The sequence below is a fragment of the Leuresthes tenuis genome, unplaced genomic scaffold (assembly GCF_036924035.1).
Source record: "Leuresthes tenuis unplaced genomic scaffold, fLeuTen1.0.hap1 SCAF_22, whole genome shotgun sequence".
Taxonomy (NCBI): domain Eukaryota; kingdom Metazoa; phylum Chordata; class Actinopteri; order Atheriniformes; family Atherinopsidae; genus Leuresthes; species Leuresthes tenuis.
In genome coordinates, this window is record NW_027325376.1 from 16,128,934 (window position 1) to 16,149,648 (window position 20,715).

General features: G+C 40.5%; 1 protein-coding gene across 2 annotated transcripts; it reads right to left on the reverse strand.

The window, feature by feature from the left end:
* Window positions 1-654: 654 nt before the first annotated feature.
* Window positions 655-20,365, reverse strand: khnyn (KH and NYN domain containing). Of its 2 annotated transcripts, XM_072376973.1 has the most exons (10): window positions 20,075-20,364; window positions 15,804-16,071; window positions 12,263-12,397; window positions 9,357-9,660; window positions 7,805-9,185; window positions 6,868-6,998; window positions 4,567-4,663; window positions 4,355-4,462; window positions 4,156-4,257; window positions 656-4,052 (listed from the first exon to the last, which is right to left on the reverse strand). In XM_072376973.1, exons 2-10 carry the CDS (start codon window positions 16,032-16,034, stop codon window positions 3,662-3,664), a joined length of 2,880 nt encoding a protein of 959 aa, XP_072233074.1. In that variant the 5' UTR covers window positions 16,035-16,071; window positions 20,075-20,364; the 3' UTR covers window positions 656-3,661. The 2 variants fall into 2 exon arrangements, with proteins under 2 accessions (XP_072233073.1, XP_072233074.1); XM_072376972.1 differs by having other exon boundaries at window positions 655-4,052; window positions 7,805-9,660; window positions 20,075-20,365.
* Between the last annotated feature and the right edge of the window lie 350 nt (window positions 20,366-20,715).

Below are 20,715 nucleotides of genomic sequence, written 5' to 3' on the forward strand. Positions count from 1 at the left end.
GTCCAATGGAGAACCAACATGGCTCTTGGTCATGAACGTGTTCGAGGAATTTTGACCACCAAAAAAAAAAAAGTTGGTTCAGAAACTAATAAATGACTTGACAACTGGGCCAGAATGCGAACTGTTATGACTGATATTGAATATCATAAAAGATTGTTCCCGGGGATAACAGTTATTGGATTTGGAAGGGAAATGATCATAGAAGAGTCATAACCGAGAGAACAAGAATTGAAACACTACTGCACCAACAAATGCTTAACCTTACTGACCTCACGTGAAGAACTGTCATGTTCATCTTCTCAACATGTAAGCATGGGACAGGCACATTTGTACCACCCAAAATATCATATCTGTCAGGTTTAGCCTTTAGCATTTAGGTTTTCAACCTGCCACGCTTCAGTAGCTCAGAATTTGAGTTGACAGATGCCATTACTGCCAATACACCAGGGCTTTAATTATTGAATCATGCTTCTCCTACTGCCAGTATATGTCACAGTGTCTTGCTGAGATACAGTTGTGTGAATATGATTCGTTCAAGTAAGATTTTTAACTTCTCACTCTTCTAGTTTTCAAATTAAATTAAAATGAGCTGATTGTGGGACACAAAAACTGAATAAATAGAGACAGAGTTTTACAGGAAATAATTAAAACCCCCACATTTAATTTTATTCTTCAAGACATATCTTTATTAAGTTCTTAAAATGTACACGTATAAACAATTAAAATAAGATTATTTCACAACTGGTGTGTTGAAAATCAGCCAGATCGGATTCTCAGTTAGAAAACGCATGGAAAAACTCCTCATTCTCAATGTGCTCCGTCTTCTTTGGATTTGGTATTCTTTTCATCATCCAGTCACACCTTGTATGATTTTTACACCAAACATTATGACAACATAAGCCCTGGGTTACAATAACTTAACAATATAGCATCAAGTGTACAGAATATATATGAAAGCTTGGTTCACCATTTCTCAAGGAGTTTCGCATCGCAATCATCCTCAGCTAAGCTCAACGCCACCCATTTTCCTGTTGGTTTTAGTTCAGTAAATGCGCCAGAAAGGAACACAGAAAAGAAAAAAAATCTACTTTTATATGACTTTTCTTATTCAAAATGTGAAACCTGCCTTTTCAAAATATGGCTACATGCTGAAAAACCCAACAATGTTGGAGAACAGCAGATATCAAGACATACTCAGAGAAAGATTGCTGACAGCAATCATTACTACCCCATTGTCTGATTTTTACTGTCTTTATGTGCTAGTTTGATGTGTTAGCGTGCTAGCACCACCAAGGGTACAATTTAACGGTAAAAAAGAAAATGATGTCCTCTTGTCTTTTCCAAAGCACTTTTCCTTGACCTCACTGGAAATTGTCTTGAGGTTAAGGAAAGACGGTAGGAGAAATTTGTAAGTGTTTAAGGAAAAGAAAGCCACGTCATCACATTACACTAAGCTGTGATGGGGGTCCACAGTGGTGAAACGACAGCTGTTTGAAAAACATGCCAACAAAAGCAGTGTAGATATTTAGTCTAATGCGATCTGGTCATTTTATTTCACTGAGGATATATCATGTAGTTCATAAGAAGATATAACATATGGTAATATGACTTCATTATCAAGGTTGGTATGTAAAAAAACCCCAGAAAAAGCCACAAAAGTGTAAGATGCTCCTGATACTCATCACCAATCCTCATATTCATTGACATGAGTCTAAATAAGTATAATTGGATGAAAATAATCAAATGTCGCTTTGAAAGCAGTGACCACAAGGAATTGTGGAATGAACTGATCTCCATTACTTTCAGAAGAAGAAGCACTGACGCTCCTTTAAAGGCTACAACTCAGACGACCTACTTTATTTCACGCAATAAACCTTCCTGAGCTCCTATAGTTGCTCTATGACTGGATTTTCTTTACTTTTGCTGGTGTTCTGTGATAGATCGCACTGTTGGACGAAAGGCACGAGAGGAAAAGAAGGGACAAATAAAGTTAGAATACATTTTCACGGGGCATCTGAACAAAATGTCACGGTATTTCATCAAATTCTTTAAGACAGTGAAGCCTGGACCAAAGTGGTGGGCTGACAATAGTACCATCCATGCTGGAAAACCTGTGCATTACTTATACATTTATCCATCAAAAATACATTTGACTATCAACATGACTTTGCAAAGTTCTTTAGAAAACACCACATGAAAGTGATGCAGGTCAGTGTTGTGCATAGATAACTCATCATCAGAAACAATATCCTCTGTCATAATGGCTTTTCTTGGCCATTGTGGGCAGTTCTTTGATTCCATGACAGTCTTTTCTAGTGTAATTCTAATTTTGTTTCCCTCACCAAAGCAGCGTCAACTTAAAACTTGATTACTACAACATCATAGCCTGTACCACAGCCTACATGCAAGAACTATATGGAATTATAGGAGTGCCACAAAAAAAAATCTGTAAAAGAATAACAAGATGAATTACAGAATATAGAGAAATCAATAAATGAACAAATAAGGCATTTAGATCATTTCAAAACATAAATGGTAATTACAAAAATAATGTGGACATATCTATTAGGAATTTGTAGCATTTAATACATTTATATTATTTTTCCACGTTGCTTTTGCTTCTTCAATTGATCCATTGCTTTTTCTATTGCTCATTTATTGTTCAACAGCCTTTGCTTTAGCAATTTCTGTATTGCTTTTGCTATTCCTCCGTAGCTTTTGCTATCATCATTTCTAAACTGCGTGAGCTTCTTGTCAACTGTTTGCCATTTCCTTTTAGCATTGACTTTATTTTGGTTATTACTTTAGTCTTCGATATTTGTGAGTTGTTTTTGATCATTGGTCATTGAGATTTTCCCATCTCAATGATCTGATCTCTTTTTGCTTTCCAGAGGAAAGAAGTAATTGTGTGTACAAGTGTGTAAAGCCTCAAAGCAGTGCATTCAAAGTTGTAGTGAACTTCACTGGCTTGTGAGCCTGAGATTGTAGGTCACAGGAGCAGGCAACTGCATATTAATTTTTTCGGAGTAGTACAAAGAGTGGGTCATTCAAAGTAATTCAGATGAGAGAACAGCAAAAGCAAATGGGAAGTAACAGAGGCTAAAATAGCAAAACCAATACAAAATGACAAATGCAACTGAGAAAAAGCCAAAGCAATACAGTGTTGGACAATACAGAGGTTGCAAAAGCTATTGAGAGACAACAACAGCAAGATTCATTGTTTTTTGTGTCATTCCTGTCATTCCGTAGCCACAGCATACCAAGCAAACCAAGCAGTTATGGAAGTCAGCATAGCTGTTACATTTCTGAGGAGGTGCAGTTTTTGTAGCTTAGGCTATGCTTCTGCATCTTTTCTACAGTGTCAGACACAAAAGTATCAATTAAGTGCAAGACACTGAAAAAGGAGGAGCGGGGTGCTAGTAGAGATGACAGAAGGGAGATAAGAGTGGTAAAATTTGGTCGATAATGGTAAGTTTGCAGAGACTGGATGTAGCTTTAAGATCAAGCATGGATCTACAGGTGTAATGTTTGGCCCAGTATTTGTTTTTATTCAATATCCATGCAGATCATGGTACGCTGCTGTTGCTTTGGTGGGAAACCAAATCAATTAAATAGGAAAAGTCAGAATCAATACAGAGGAAACTCTGAAATAATGATAATCCTAGTCCTTTTGTTGCTCCAAGATTAGATCAGACAGCACATTTATGTCTTTCTCTGCCGTGTGGCACTGCAGCACCAGCGTCACCATGTTGTCCTGATCCGGGAAAACCTGAGAGAGCTGCTCTCTGAGGCCAGCTGTCTCCTCTGGAGTCCTGTCCATATTGAGCGTCAGTTCAGGACCTGTGGCCCCATGCTGCTTGTGCTGGTGTCCCACGTCCCACCCTTTTCCGTGTACTCTCCCCTTACCGCGGCCGCCTCCGCCTGATGCCTCCAGAGCGACCCCAGGTATTCGGTCACGGAAGTTTAAGACTTCAGTTTGGGAGCGTGGGGGTTTGGAGGAAGAGGAAGCCGTGGCTAGACCAGCAAAAGAGTGGTTTCCTGGAATGGGACTCCTAAAAAGGGAAAGATGGTAATTAATTCAGAAAACAGAGAACATCAAATACAGTAACACAAAGGACAACACAAAAGGTAAGATACATCTAACTGGTGTATTACCTGTGCTCTGAATGGAGAAAATCATCCAGATGAGGCCCCCCTCTGCCCAGAGGGTCATCAGGGATCATGAAGAGATCCCCAACAAATGTGTACTGAAGAAGTCTGAGGAAGCAATTAGAGATCATACCAGTATCACCATTGCTGTGCTTTTCAGCTATGCTTGAGCTAAAAACAAATCCTGCTTAAAATGTTCTTCTACCTCTTTTTGATGATGTCCCTCCATACAGGGGACTCGTCCGAGAGGTCTCTCAGGTTGTCATTGGTTACAATCACCCCATCTGTCGTTTGTGCAAGCTGCAGTATAAATCTGTGGAAACAAGGCAGAAGAGGGTAAAGAGATGCATGCTAAAGTTTACCAAGAGTTTCATGTCTTCAGACAAAAAACATTATGCCATGATGCCGTGCATCCACCTGTCGTCATATGAGCTGATCCTCTTGCCGTGGACCTCCCTGGAGGGGGTGTAGGAGACCAGGCCCAGCTTGTGCAGCTCCGTCAGATAGTGCTGCTCTGAGAGGCAGGAACAAACAACACAAGGTTTTGTCTGCTCAGAGAGAAAACGCCCACACACACTTGGTGAGCGCACACCACAAGGCCATATTGAGTCCTGATTCGTTTTCCCCTTTAATGTGACTAACAATACAACGCAAACCGCACTTTGTAAATGTATTGTCTCTCTGTAACGGCACACAAGCACGTAAACATACACATAAACATGTACACGCCCAAGAAGGGTTTCGCAACTTTGAACCCTCAAAGGATAACTGTGGTATGAAGAGCTGTACTAAAACAAAGGCTTCAAATGCTGGAGGGGAAATTTAACCAACTGATAAATCAGTGAGAAGGAATCTTAGCTCATTCAAATGAAAGACCACACAGCTTTTTATTGCAGTGTAATGTCTTAACATGTTTCAGTTAACTTTCTTCAAAACTCGCCTAATGTATTTTGAATGTATGTTACTGTCATGGTCTGTGGTTTTGTGTCCTGTATTCCACCCCCTGCATTGGTTTGGTTTTTCATGTCTTGCTTTATCTGGGTTTTGTTCTTTTCTTGCTTGTTTAGTCGTGGGTTTTTCTTACGTTCTATTCTTGTCTTGATTTGTCTTTTTGTTTCTTGTTGCTCTTGTCCTAAGTCTAGTCTTTATTCAGTTCAGTTTCACACTCTTTCAATAGTTTCCTCAGTTCCCCTGTTTTGGAGGTTGTTAATTCCACTCATTCCACTTGTGTTCAATCTCCTCAGTTGTTCTCATTCACAAATCATTTAGACTCTCTAGTTCCCTTTTTGTTTTCCCTCAAACACGAGCCTTAAGTCTGCTCTTTGGGTCCAACTCCTCCACCATCTGTGACAGTTGCAGCATATGAAATACACATTTAGGAATGCCCTTCAAAATGGAAATGCAAATTCAACTCTCTTTCTTCCTATATTTTATCAAAGTAAATAAAATATACCAACAAATGCATGACTACAGACATTTAGTGATACATGGAACACACTTTGTTCCTTGTATCTCACGTGCAAAATGGGAAATATTGTAATCTAATTTGATTTTGAATGGAGTTTCCTCTGTTAATCAAACTATATGTACTTACTGCTGTAAAGCAATGACAATTTTTAATTGTGATTAATCGCATGGCTCTTTTTAGTTAATTGTGATTAATCATATCAAATTTATTCAATTCAGTATTTGTTTTAAGTTTTATCCTAATAAAAAATTTTCAATTGTTCTGGGTTGAGTCTTTCCGTTAAGGACAGTTGTAATTGTGGAGCCCAGACTTCAGAATAACTGTCATCAAAATGTTGTTTACCATGTTCAGAGTCTCTAAATTGGAAATAAAGACCCTGCTGATGCAGAAATATGTGGTTGTAACTCAGTCCTCCTTCCATGCTCTGCTTGATTCAAATAGTAAAAAGCAAGTTAGCTAGGCTGCGCATCCAGGCTTCAGGAAAGTCAGGCACTTCTAGGAGCAAAGTTTCCTAGAAAATAACAATTTGTAACACTACCAGAGAATTGGGACTACTACTAATTATCTGGAGGTTGACAGTTTTTGTTTTTAACTGCAACTCTGGTATCTTGCTAGGATTAGTACTGTCAATATTAGCTTGGCTAGCAGAGTCTGCTGGATGTACTCTGTTGATATTTAACACACTGATTCAAAGAGCATATTTCTTCTTCATTCAGGTTAGCAAACAACGCTGTTGTAAAATTTACATAGTCAGCTGACATGTCATGCTGATCATAAATCTAATCATACTGCAGTTAACAGCAGGGACTGTAAATAACTTTTGACTAGAAAAGCGCTATACAAGTACAGTCCATATATCATTTACCATTTATGAAAAATGGGTTGTAATATCTTTAACATCAGTATAGCTGAGGACATCGATTTATTTGGGTTAGTAATGCACTAATGTGAGAAAAGCTCCTCTTATAATTAGAGACAGTCTTCAATGATGAGTTTGTAAAGGTGGTTTACTGACGTATAGAAGTGTGTGAAGTGCAGGAAATACCATTCAAAGTGAAATCATTAGTTTAGACTGCATCCTTGTGTATTACTTTGGCATAAACATTCTGTTTCGTGGTTTTTAGACAGAGTAGTATTGACCATTTACATGTGAGCTATCAAGACTAAAGTAAGGTTTTTTTCTGTTATAAAAACTCATCAGGAGCTTAGTCAGTCAGTGCTTTTACTATATATGTGTCAGTTCACAATACCTTTAATCCTGGGGTCACTCTTTTGCCTCCATTGCGGCAGCAGAGCACTGATGTGACGATGGCCTCGGTCCCAAAAGTGCTGGATGGCAAGAGCAATTCCTCGACAGGAGAAGAAATGACCCAGCCCGTGACTGTAGAGGACATGTAGGGGTAACTTTAGAGTTTGCTAACGAAATCAGACATGTCTCAAAATGACAATCACTGTCACAAATGATGTCATGAGTTGATGTCATCCCAGTTCAGAGGATCTTTGGAACTAAAAATGTCATCCTAGTTTTGTCTCTCTTTTGCTACTATAACAAATGTTAACAAATTAGACACCAAACTGACACCCCTTTGTAAGACAATGATGATAAACAAATCATACATGTGGTTGGTTACCACATTATCTCTATATTTCAAACTGACAGCCATCATGCAGACTGAAATTCACAGCTGTTTGGTAACCCAGCGACTGCAAAACGTTTGTGGAGAGAATTAATCGTCTCTTGAGTCTAACATCAACAGGGTTTATGAGCCTTGCATCTCTTTCAAAGCATTTTAAGATTTTGACAACGTTTCCAGCTGTGGAAAAATGTTTTACACAAACACAAGTTGCTCATGATTATTCTGTTTAAATGGCTGGAGGCAAATAAATGTATCACTCCATCAATAAATGAACCAATAGGACCAATATGGATTATGATGGAGTTGGAATTTCTGACTTCCAAGTGAGTAATTTCAGCTTCACCTCCTCAGAAAGAATGAATCTAAATACTTTATTCAGCTTTTCTAATCTAAATGGAAAACAAGGAAAAACTAAATGTATATCTTCAACCTCTGAAATTAATATAGTTTCTAAACTTATATGGGAAACCATCAACTTAAACGTATATTCCCATAACCTGAAAAATGCATATGTAAGACTGTTCTACACAGAGTTTGTCACATTCCCCACCTCATCGCGACATTGCTCCCATCAATGATGATTGTTCTCAGTTTTGGGTCTCCAGGCTGGTCTGTTAGTTTGAGCTCAAAGGAAGTCTGCAGACCCTCCAGGAAGCGCTGCTCCCCTGTCACCACCACTGAAGAAGTAGACATGAAACTCCGTCTTTCTCTTGTTCCGGTGGAGGGCCAGTCACTGACAGGGAAGGTGGGGGGTTGAACTTGAAGTGCTTGCTTCAAGGAATTTGAATTTTGGCATTTTGAGGTTGAGGAATTGTTGTGAGGTTGATGATTTTGTTTCGAGGTGGCTGAATCAGGCCAATGTCTAGTTTGGCCATGTTGCTTATTAGACTGAAAAGTGGGGAGTGGAGGATTTAGGGATGAAGAATAAGTAGGCATGGGTGGCCCTTTGACTTCAGGCAGGTGGACTTTGTGAGGTGTTTGGGACTGTAAAGGCTGGTGTTGCTTTGGCTGAGAAGTGTACTGAGTTGAAGGCAATGGCTGTGGTTTGTTAGTCCAAATACACAAATCTGGTTCTGCAACAGAACCAGAACGGTTCAGCACTCTAACCTGTCGTTTCTTATCAGATTTTCTTTCTTCTTCAAGTTTAAAAAGCTCAATTTCTTCTCTTGCTTCGGCCTCAGCAGGTCCAACTTTTGGCCCTTCTGTTTCCAACACCACATCATCAATCTCCCTCGGCTCTTCCCTGAAGCTATCTGTATCCCTGATACCCTCTCTCTGGAGCTCCAGGAGCAGCCGGTGAGTAGATCCATCAGGCATCATGTTGTAGACTTTGGCTACATTCTGCTCAGTGTACCCACAGCTTACTGCTGCTTTTTTCAACACTCCCAAGACAAAGTCTTCTTCTTTTTCTATCAGCCCCATCTCCACACTACCTTCTCCCTGACAGTGTTTGATCCTTCCTATTGCCCCCTCTTCCTCTCCTTGTTGAACGTCAACTATTTCTCCATTACTACCTATCATCTTACCTCCTACTGTATCTGTACTCTTATCCTCTTTGTGCTCTGTTTCACAGGGCCTGTTTGCCTGGTTCAAAGCGACACTTTCTCGTTTTTTACCACCAATTGTCTGCTCCCGATCACTGTGATCCTGTTCCTGCTGGACCAAATCCAGAATCTGCGATGCTTCCTTCAGTCCTGTTCTCGCAAGGACTCGTTTCACGACATCCTCTGTATAACCCATAGCTGTGAAAAACTTCAAAAGAAGCAAAAACTCCTTGTTTCCCATTGACAAATGCAGCTCCTGTTCTTTCTCCTCTCCTTGTCCCTCTTTGCCCTCGATGCTCGTTGCTTGTTGCTTGGGCTGTTCCTCTCCCATCTCCCATGGAGCGGGTTGGAGTCTGTCCTCGGCACCCTCTGCTCTCCCTCTGGTGCCTGCAGGGGAGAAAAAAGATTGAAAGAAGGAGTCCTCAGCAGAGTCTTCCAAAGGCCTTGTAGCCATTCGTTCAGCCCATCTGTCCGTAGAACTGGAAGGATCAGGGAGCGTTTGCTTAGTGGCATTTTGTTTTTCCCACATGTCATTAGAATCCCCCCGAGATTTTGCACCTGTATTCCCATCCACCAGCGCTGGGCTCGATCCAGGACCAGATTCTTTCACCAAATCCAGCAGGATTTCTTTCACTGATCCTGGCAGCACAAGAAGGTCCAGGATGTGCCTGTCCTCCCATTTCTCCACAAGAGTTTTGAAGGCTCGGCGTGAATCCAGGGACTCTCCCATGGCTTTCTCCCCAAAGTCTGTGCGTCTGGACTGTGTGCCCTCATACCTCGCCACCAGGTCTGCGATAAGGGAGTAGGCTCGCACCACTGGCTCCGCTAGACCAGATATAAGCAGGAATCCAGGTGAGCCAACCTGTTTGGTCACAGGAAAACAGATCTGCATTAATCTAGCTCATCTTCATGACAGCAAGATAAAAGTTTTTAACAAGAGCTTGAAAGATACAAGACAACTTACAGACCCCAATTCCAATGAAGTTGGGACATTGTGGGAAAAAGTAAATAAAAAGAGTACAATGTGCAATCCTTTTCAATCTACATTCAATTGAATACACTACAAATACACAATATTTAATGTACAAACTGATGAACATTATTTTTTTTGGCAAATATTCGCTCTTTTTTTATTTGATGCCTGCGACATACTCCAAAAAAGCTGGGACAGGGGCAACAAACTCTGGGAAAGTTGAAGAATGCGAAAAAAAAAAAAAACCTGTTTGGAACATTCCACAAGTGAACAGGTTAATTGGAAATAGGTGAATGTCATGATTGGGTGTAAAAGGAGCATCCCCAAAAGTCTCAGTCATGGTGAACCTCAGTGGGTTGAGGTTCACCACTGCATGAGCAAATACTCCACCAATCGAAGAACAATGTTTCTCAATGCACACCTGCAAGAATTTGGGGAATTCATCATTTACAGTCCATAATATCATCCAAAGATACAGAGAATCCGTAGAAATTTCTGCAAGCAAGCGGCAAGGCCCACAACCAACATTGCCTTCGATCCCTCAGGCGACATCATTCTGGGAAGGATGTTACCACGTGGGCTCAGGAACACTTAAGGAAAACCACTCAGTCAGTTAACACAGCTCGTCGCTACATCTAGTGCATCCAAGTTAAAACCCTACCATGTGAATCTGCCGGTTACTCTGGGCCCGAGCTCAACTGAGATGGACTGGCGCAAAGTGTGAAAGTGATTTTGGAAATCATGGACGTCGTGTCCAAGGATCATCCAGATTGTTATCAGCGCAAAGTTCCAAAGCCAGCATCTGTGACGGTTTGGCGCTGGGTTAGTGCCCATTGCATGGGTAACTTTCACATCTGTAAAGGCACCATTAATGCTGAAAGGTACACACACACTTTTTTTAGGGACGTCCCTGCTTATTCAGCAAGACAATGCCAGGCCACACTCTGCATGTGTTACAACAGCGTGGCTTCATAGTAACAGATTGACAGGAGACTGGCCTGCCTTCGGTCCCAACTTGAAAATGTGCGGCACATGAAGCGCAAAATATCATCCCAGGTTGCTGAGTGACTAAAGTTATACATCAAGCAAGAAAGGGAAAAGAATTCCACCCGCAAAACTTCAACAATTAGCGTCCTCAGTGTTGTTAAAAGGTAAAAGGTGTTGAAAAGTAACACAGCGGTAAACATGCACAGTGTCTTTGTATTGTATTCAATAGATAGGTTCAATACAGGTTGAAAATGATTTGCAAATCACTGTGTTCTGTTTTCATTTAAATTTTCCACAATGTCCCAACTTCACTGGAATTGGGGTTTGTACCTTCTATTGGAGATAATATTTTACAGCTGTGGAAAGCTATCTTTAAAATGTGCGGGATTTAAAAGACTTTATGTTCAGCAAAAGTTGAGCAAACGTTTTTTCTGCTTTTATTTTGTTTGAGCCTCCAGCGTTGGCTCCCTTTAATGATAGCCAGCTCTCATTCAAATAAATATGGGGTATGAGTTTGTTTTTTTTTCTACCCAGTGCGTCTGCACAAATGACTGACGTGAACCTGAAAGTTTCATATACATTAAAATCAGCATCATATGATATCATCCTCAGCTGAGGTTTTAAGCGCTTAAAATTAACTGATCAAGTCTTTAAAGAAAAAAAGAAACTGGTGTGGTAAACTCTACAAAGAAGGGAAGAGACATCAATGACGTTATTTTCCCAGCTCCTTGCCTCCCCAACTAGTGGTGTCAAAGGTGTTTTTTTTCTGAGTTCTACATTTGCGTTCTAACAAATCATGTTGAAAATAGATTAAAAAATTCCCAATGACCACATCGTGGTTTTACATGTAGGTTTTGATTTTGTTTCTTGTAGACGTATGACAAAATTTCAGCTGATGACGTAACATTAATATTGACTAATAATGTGTTTTTTGTTGGAATAATGAATGTAATTTTTAGATATCACAACATTGGTCAGTATCGTTATTACACCCTCAGTCGAAAATGCCTGAGCATGACGCACCAAGCTGGTGGGGCATTTGTTAAGTGATGCAAGTGTTTCCATTCAACGTGGCCTCAACTGGCCTTTTGAACTTCTTCCGTCGCTTGTAGAGTCTTGTGTTAATTCATTTATAAACCTCGATGGCTTAGTAATGAAAGTCAGTTTCAGGGTGATGGTTATAGCCTTTTAAATACTCTCAGGGTGACAAATTAGAAAAATATATCACTCATCTTTGCAGAGATTTAAGACAATATAGTAATTCTTTCACAGTACACAAAGAAATCAATTTGAATATTGGAGCCACAGTTAATGATATCTCTCTTAGTCTATTCTTCTTCTGTTCTTCTAACTATTCTTCATCTCTCAAAATCTGACCACTGCTTGATCATTTCTGACATTTTATAGTAAATAATTAGCTTATTAGTTTGGTAAACAATGGATAGGTTCCAAAAAATGAAAACAATTGTTAGTTGTAGAAATAATGTCGGCGTGCAACGCTTACCACAATATGTGCTGAGGTGTTTCTTATCAGGCTGTCCACGAACAGCCCTCTGGCTCCACAGAAGATGCAGTGAAGGACCCCGGGATACGAAACTTCCTGCTGCTCCTCCTGATTCACAACTCCCTTCACAAATAACTAAAAGACAGAGACATGTCATCTCATGTGCTACTATATCTTCCGACAAAATCTAGACAGTTTGTGCCAATATTGACCACGACTGTTTTTTCTTATAAAACATTTAAAAGGTAGACCATTCTGTGTGTATCTTGATCATTGATGTGTGCTGCAGGTCCGCTGACTCATCTGTTTCACACCTTTCAACTGTATAATATGGTCTCTCTTTTATTTCAGTCTATTAGCTGAAACATCCACAATTTGCTGACATTTGAACAAACTCAGTCAACTAATGAAGGCTGAGAACTCTCAAACGAGCCTGAAAAAAAAGAAAATGTTGTCATATGTGACAAACGTGTCTCACTGTGTAATTTAGGACATCTGCTTTGCCTCTACATCTAAAGACTCAGCTTTTTTTTCCCACATGGAACCCAGCTTTTCTTTAAAGGAGCTTGAGTGGAAATTCTTGGGGAAAAAAACCCCAGAATCAACACAAAAAACTAAATGGGACTTTAGACTGCATATTCATTCAGTGTTTAGATAAAAAAATGAGCAGGATTAGATTCATAAGGTGAGCAAAAAGTGACCCGTCCCCAAAAGCTTGACCATTATAAATAAGCCTACTACAACGCATTAGCCTTGGACTAGCAACTAGCTAGCTAACTGCTCTACCTCCGTCACAGAAATGTAATCTTTCCTTGATGCCAGAATTTGCAGAACCTGGGCCGTTCTGTGAAGAGTGGAGCAGAAATGAGGCGCCACCAAAATGAGGTGTCACACAACACAAAGATAACATCAGTTACTGGCTGAGGACAGGCAACTTCTGCAATGGGTGAATGCGCAGTGTACAGTATAGCTAGAGTTTTGCTTGAAGATGATCAGATGAATGTGCTTTCTTTTTCCAAGTCTTATTGGAGAGATTTTACACAGCCATCTTTATAAATTGTTACTAAACTTGTATCAATCCCCATAAAATTAGAGTACATCATCAAAATTAACAATAAAGAAAATCAGAAAAGAAAAATTACCTTCATACTGGTTTCTGTATACTGTATAGTATATTGCCTTTGTTTCCAACTCATATCAGGGTTAAATCACTATAATAATGTCAGTGTCAGCGTGCTTGGATCGAAGAATGCTTGGGGTGTTCACACATCCTCAACGCATGTTCTGCACCCATGGTTTCTTGTCTGCATGCAAGGTTCATGCATCAGGCTCAAACAAGGTCAGGGGTAAAAACCGCCAGGCAGTTACAAGAACAGAAGACAACACAAAGACAGGAAGCAAAAACCAACAGTGCTTTTGGGGATTTTCCCTTTTCTTCGGTGTGTTTTATAGCTTTGTGTGCATGGAAAAGGGCTTCAGATGTTACAAAACCCAAAGTCCACACCAAAGAGAGGTACTTCTGAATCAGCCCCACACCTCAATGCCCTTTCAGGTGTTTTTCCCCCTCATTACTTGTCTTCATCACCATATAAAATAATTGCAAAATGCCTACCTTGTGGCTAGGCTACCACAGCCTCATACAAATTCTGAGCAGCATCCCTGAACCCTTCAAGTAATCAGAGAAAACTAGGTCTTTCAGAAGAGGGTCCTAAAGAGACTAAATCAAATTGGATGTGATGCGGGGGTGTATGGTATTATGAAAATCATTTATATCATCGTTTGTAACTCTGTTTTTGTAGGCCCCACGACAGTAAGATTATGAAAATTATTTTAAACTGAATTCTAGTTTAGAGGCCTGAGAGGTTACTGATTTTATTGATTTTTTTCAGAGTTCTAGTCCTTTTTTTTTTTTTTTTGCTGTCTTGCGTCTTTCTTTTTTTTTTAAATGGACGCACTAGTTCATATCTTAAATCTTGGACAGACTACCCACGAGGAAGAGATCAACTATTTCAGCACTGCTCTTTCCCAAAGTGGCTCTCAGCAAAGAGTAACCACATTGACATACAAGAAGGTGACTGAACTTGTCAGTGAGCATTTGTGTTGTATGTTTTTTTATTGCACAAGGACAAACTTTGCTCACTTGAGCTAAGAAATGGCTAACAAGTGTAACGACCAAATCACTTTATTCTCTGTGTGAACAACATTCAGTTTGATATCATGATGTCATTATTCATGAGTTGCTAGGTTGCAAAATTGAATTGTGAAACTCAGATGAGAGTTGTTGATCAAGTTTCTATATTGAGTCTGTTGTCTGAAAGAACGCCTTTTAATCAGAGCTGCTTTCACACTTGCATAGCAGCTTTCAGAAGCCTGCCATGAGACAGTATTCAGTGCTGTATGCACCTGCGTTGCTGTCACTGTCTAGACACGCCCACGGTGAGTGAATTGCCAGCTCTTGACTGACCAAAACCTTCAACACGGCTGCTGCCAGAATCAACAGGACTGGGAGTACTACTAATGAATACCATCTTTAAATTAAAGGCTCCTGGTCTCTGGGATCTTTGCAAGTTTCCAAAAGACTCTGCAGACCACAGACATTGACATTTGCCCAGGAATTGGCTTCCTGACAGTTATATGTACCTCCTTTCTATGCCGGGAAAAATCCCAAAGCAAAGAATGCTGAGTCTGGTACAATGATTGCTCTACCGCTCTTCACCTTTTTATATGCAGGCTGTCTTTTTCCCCACTCAGTGGCTTAAAGTACAGTCACATGTCTGATGACATCGCATGCATTCCTATTCCTATTCAGCTATACTTGCCTATTCCGACTCATTCTAACCTATTCAAAGAATAAAAGGCTTGAACCATGTGCAGTTCCCAAGAAATTGCATCAAGTCATGAAAAGCCACCTAAATCACACAAAAATAGAGAAACGATACTGTCCACACTTTTACTAACTAGTGTTAAGCTTATGGAACTCAAATGTAACAATAAGCATGTTCATTGAGTCTTCCAGAGAAAGAACAGGATTATTCCAAAGGCTGATGTTTACTGGAGATCCTATTCTAGACATTATTAAATGAGGCAGTTTGACTTTTACCTTTTAAATGCTGCATCTCAAAATAAGAGCACTTTAAGAATCTTTAAGATATGACCCATGAAATATATCATGGCTATGTAAAATTGATGTGTTTTGCACCTAAACCTAACACTGAAACGATCTCTCTCCTTATTTTGAAATTTAGGTTTCCTATGAGGATTCTTGATAGATCTTAAATCCCTATTTTCAGTCAAACCCAATGCTATATCCCCATTTAACCTTTAAGATATTATTTGTTTCCATGAAATCCCAGAGGATGGCAACCCGATGTATCTAATTCTATGCTAACTTTTGCAACAACTAATACATAAATACATTTACCTATTTATTTGCAGCTGCTACATGATGATTGATTTTACATGATTTTATTAATATCTGACAAACTTTTGGGCACAAAGAACTGATTCAACTTTGTACAATGAAACCAGGAAATTGTCTTACTTTAGCGGCTGTCACACTTGCTCTTGGTCCTCTTAGTTTCAGCCAGATCTGACCGTTGTTGCCATGAGGCAAATCCTCTGCTCCGATTCCAAAGGTCACTCTAAAAATCCGCTCCACGGTGTTATGCAGAGAGGTCAGAGATCCCCGCAGCATCCCAGCACATGCAAATTCATCCTCAACCTCCGGCTCTCCATCTCCTGCTTCACCTCCATCGCTTCTTTCACTGTCCATTGTGTCTTCTTAAATTTCTGGCAGAGAGTCGAACATACTGTGAAAAAAAAACAAACAGTATGTTTTAAATTGTGATGGTAAAAAGAGAAAGTGAAGGCTTCTACAATTTTTTTCATAAATCATAAAGACAAAATTATTTAACCCAAATCCAGCAGGGCAGGTGAAGAAGAATTCAGCCCAGATGTGGTATGAATTATACCCCAACGAGAGAAAATACACTAGTTCAAGTCCAGGTGCTGAAACTGTGTCTGTATCAGGTCAGCTCATATTATACCCTATCTGTTCATGTGTGGTTGTGTTTACCAGTTGGCTCAAATGGCCCAAATTGACAAATTAAGAGCTTAACCAAATCTGGCAACCGTAAACAAGTCAGAGCTGGGACACTAGAGGTGAGATGCAGAAAACAATGTAACAATTTACTTTTTTGCCCAAATCCATGTGGCTCCTCAGGATACACTCAAATATGGTCCTAATATGAATTTTGACTTGAACTGAAGTCTAGTGTTTTTTTGCCATGTTTTTTTTTTTGATGACGAGTGACATGTGTATGTCCAACCTGTTACATATTTTGCTGGTGTACTGTTGGTGCATTAAATCTAAGTAAGTGCAGCTTTTAATAATACCTGAACACTGAAGGATTTGGTTGATACGAGTTACAATTGTGTCTGTACCAAGGAGACCAGGACTTACTGATGATAAGCGAGTGACTGGAACAAGACATTCATGGACTACATTGGAGAATCTCCCATTGTTGGCAGGCTACTATTCCAGTAATCCCAGTGTGAGGTTATATGTTTATGTTTATGCATTTGGTAGATGCTTTTATCCAAAGCGACTTACAGGTAGGTATGAAGGGTAAGGGGGTCTTGCCTAAGGACCCCTACTGGAGGTAGTACCTTTCATGCAGGGGGTTTGAAAGGTACTACGAAAAGGTGGCAATAATACCACTACACTACCCAGTCCCATTATATATATATACAACGTCTAACTTAGTGTTCTAATGTTTGAAAACGAAATCTGCAATTACGAGTAGAAATTGATGAGGTACAACAAAGATGCTACGGCAAAGGGGAACCAGCACAACAGGTCAGGAGGGATATATCATCATCCCCAACACCTTAAAAAGGGTAACAAGCCCCATTACAAAGCCCTAATAACCTTTACAGGCGAGCCACTTACCTGAGATGGACATTGTGTAAAACCGTGATACTTTGTGCCTGCGTGGCCCTTTGCCAAGGCTAAGAGACAAAGTATCTTCTGAAAGTGCAAGAAGATGTGAATGCAGCACTTCACACTACATCTGGTCACAGAGAACTACAAGATGATGTACCCACCCAGTCAGAATCATAAAAGTTCCCCAGAAGAGCATTGCAATCCAACCTCCAGCCAATAACCTGCCTAAGTACAGCATGGAAGCTCCTGTCAGGCATCACTGCGGATAAAATATGTAGTCACATGGCTCAATACATGAGCAGAGCCCAGACGGGAATTGGAAGCAACACCAGAGGGGCTACACGCCAGCTACTGATCAACAGCTGTCACTTAAGGTTCAAGATCAGACATACTTATCTGTTAACAACAAGAAAGGCTATGACTCAATGCCGCACACATGGATTAAAACTCTGCAACATCAACAAGACACTAAGAGTTTTCATCAGGAACTCAATGGGGCTGTGGAAGACAACCCTGGAGGCCATTTCCAAGCCTATTTCACCATCAAGTGTGGTAACTGTTAAGGAGATGCTCTGTCCAGTTGCTGTTCTGCATAGGCCTGAACCACTTCAGCCAGATTATCACAAAAAGTGGCTTTGGAGACTGGTTTTGAAATAGGGCGATCATCAGCCATTTCTTCTACATGGATGATGTCAAGTTGTAAGCCAGGACTGAGTGACACATCGACTCACTGATACACCTCACCAGGATATCCAGCAAGGATACTGAGATGTCATTCGGACTGGAAAAATGCACCCGAATGATATCTGGGAGAGGGAAGGTGATCATAACTGAAGGGGCTAAACTACCAGAAGCCAACATATTGGCCATTCAGGACAGCTAAAAATACCTTGGGGTCCCTGGAATGGAAAATTAATTCTTATATGCATTGTATTGAGTGTTACTGTGTATAACCTGCAAATGACCGAGCTGCAAGGTACCACCCTGCCCTGTTTTTCTTAAATTCCTCTGTACAATGGTGGGCTTGTTATAATGAGATAGCTACACTTTAAGGGGGACAGGGTTGAGGCTGGTATTTACGACTGTGTCTGGGTAACCTCAACTAATGGTTGGGGAGGAAAGATAGAAGGACAATCAACTATACCCAAAGAGAGATAAGGTGATAAGCGGGCAATATAACTGTGTGTTTTTGCCTCAGTGGTCAGAGCAACTCTGTATTCTGTACTGTGTTGTTCTCTCTTCCAATGTATTATTATTAAAGCATCTTATCTCCTCAGAAGAAAAAATCTGACTCTGTGCCTTACTAAATTTCATGACAGTCCCACAGGCAAATGGCAACCACGAAGAGGCCGCAAGTAAGTAACCTGAGAGCTATTCCTAATAAAAGGAAACTAAATTACACAATGTTGCATGCGAGGGAAAGTATCAGAATGTTAATGCATTCACTTTCTATTGCTTGCAGGACTACTATAAAATGGACTTCTTGCCATTCAAACAGGGCTACAGCTGCTAGCAGTTACAGTGGCTGGGTTTGCTGCTTCGGCTGCTACCGGCTGTAACTGCTCGGCAGCTGCTTTTATCTGTGCCTATAGGCTGGTGATTCCTAGCTGCAAGTAGGATCACCATTGCCTGGCCTAGCTGCGGATGCTAGCGGCTGCTGAGCAGCTACAGATGATGGCAACTTTGGTGACAGCTGGTAGATCAGAACCAAAGCTGCTGCTGGTTTCTTGCTAGCTCAACCAACCAGTGAGCAGTTCATCCCTTCTAATACTTCCATTGCAGGTGATCCCCTGTGTGTTTCCAGTCACTGATGTAGCGGTCATAAATACTTGAAGCAGCCAAATGACTCTCTTCGTAACTTGCCCATGCTTATCATTTATTTTATTCCTCTATGTGAAACTTATTGGCTGTCTGACCTCGCTTTTTTGAGGGTAGTTGTCGTTGGCGCTCTGCAGATTCAAAACAGATATCCACGCCCATATCGCTGACGGCTGATTCTGTTCGTGATGTGTCTTGTAACACATACAATACAATTTATAACCATGTTAACGAGAATGGAGTCTGGATTTTTTATTTTTTTAGCAGAGGGGAGGCATAAACAATTGATGCACAAATGTAAAGCAGCCTTTTACTGTACCTGCTTGTGGTCCCTTTAAAGCATCAGAGGGGAATTATTTTCTCCCCTTGGTACTCATGTAACAAAGCCCACAGACTAGTGAAACATGACAAGGGGCCCAAACTAGACACCTAATGGAGTCACAACCCAGAAGGTATGGGGTTATCTAGTTTAATGTCAAGCAGTGTAACATATTCGTAATGATTTTTAGGGTAAATAAAGAAAAATGGCGGGGTGGGTGGGGGCGGTAGGGGGGGTTTAGTAGAGAAGCAAGTGAAATACAATGCACAATATTTATCTTATAGTCCAAACTGAGTGCTACTGCGCTTAAAGTAGCCTGAAACGGAATCGTTCCATCAACACCTGAAATAACATATGCTGTAAACAAAGCGCTGACAACTTATGACAGATGTTTGTCCGTATTTACGCTGCAGGCGTTTGCTTTTGATCAACAACAACACTCATATGTTACCAGGTTTACAATGACATGTTCACACTACTTACGTTTATTTTAAACATAACCCTCGTTAATTAAAGAACTCGTATCGCCAGCGTACCCAATATGCCCCGATGAGATAATATGGCATCTGGGTGTTGGGAGACATTTATCTCATTAGATCATAGCCTGTTCTATACCAGAAACCAAACAGGAAACGGAGAAAACCATTGTGTCAGAACACAGCAGCAGAACTTTTAAGGTTTTCGACATAAAAAAATGAATACTCAAATCTTTCGGTGTTGCTTTTCTTACTTGATGTCGGTCGCCCGCTCGCTCTCAAGAGTTTCGTTTCCACCAGCGCCCGCTCGCTCCGGTCTTCCGCAATTATACAGCAACAATAAACACGAGTCCAGAGTTCAGCGTATGTTGCAACGATAGATCCTCGGTAGGCAGGAGGAAAGGAGCTGGGCTGAGCGTCACGTATCAACGAGCGTCTCCGCTGGAGCTGCGACGGCTGCCGGGCGGATAAGGAAGCCTGCGCCGGGGCTGAACATCACATCGGAGGGTGAAAATCCCGAACACAAAACCGAAACTAAACCCAACTGCTGTTAGGCACGGTCTGAAGTTACTTTGGCCAAGAGACGAGAGCTGTAATAGCTTGATAATGTTGTTTTTATTACAGTCATGCGCGACTCTGGAACACGCCAAATGATTCGGATGATAAATATGTCTTAAAGTCACACACATTGTCCGTTTGTGTACATCTGTTGCACATTTATTTGAACGAAATTATTTCTACGACACTTGGCCATACATTTTTAAAAAACATTTTTAAAAAGGCATATTCATAGATGATATTTTAGGATATTTGTTTGAAAATGTTATCTTGAGTTTTGTCAGAGTCAAACAGAAGATAAAGGGGATTTCCACTGACGTCAGAAGCGTGTTTTTTC

What these genes read in the sequence shown, in the direction of transcription:
- khnyn (XM_072376972.1), bottom strand. Translation starts at nt 16,034, where the DNA reads ATGGACAGTGAAAGAAGCGATGGAGGTGAAGCAGGAGATGGAGAGCCG. An exon ending in ACACCTCAGCACATATTGTG is followed by an intron (nt 9,661 to 12,262) that starts GTAAGCGTTGCA and finishes GTGACCAAACAG; the next exon opens with GTTGGCTCACCTGGATTCCT. An exon ending in GAGTGACCCCAGGATTAAAG is followed by an intron (nt 4,664 to 6,867) that starts GTATTGTGAACT and finishes CCTGCCTCTCAG; the next exon opens with AGCAGCACTATCTGACGGAG.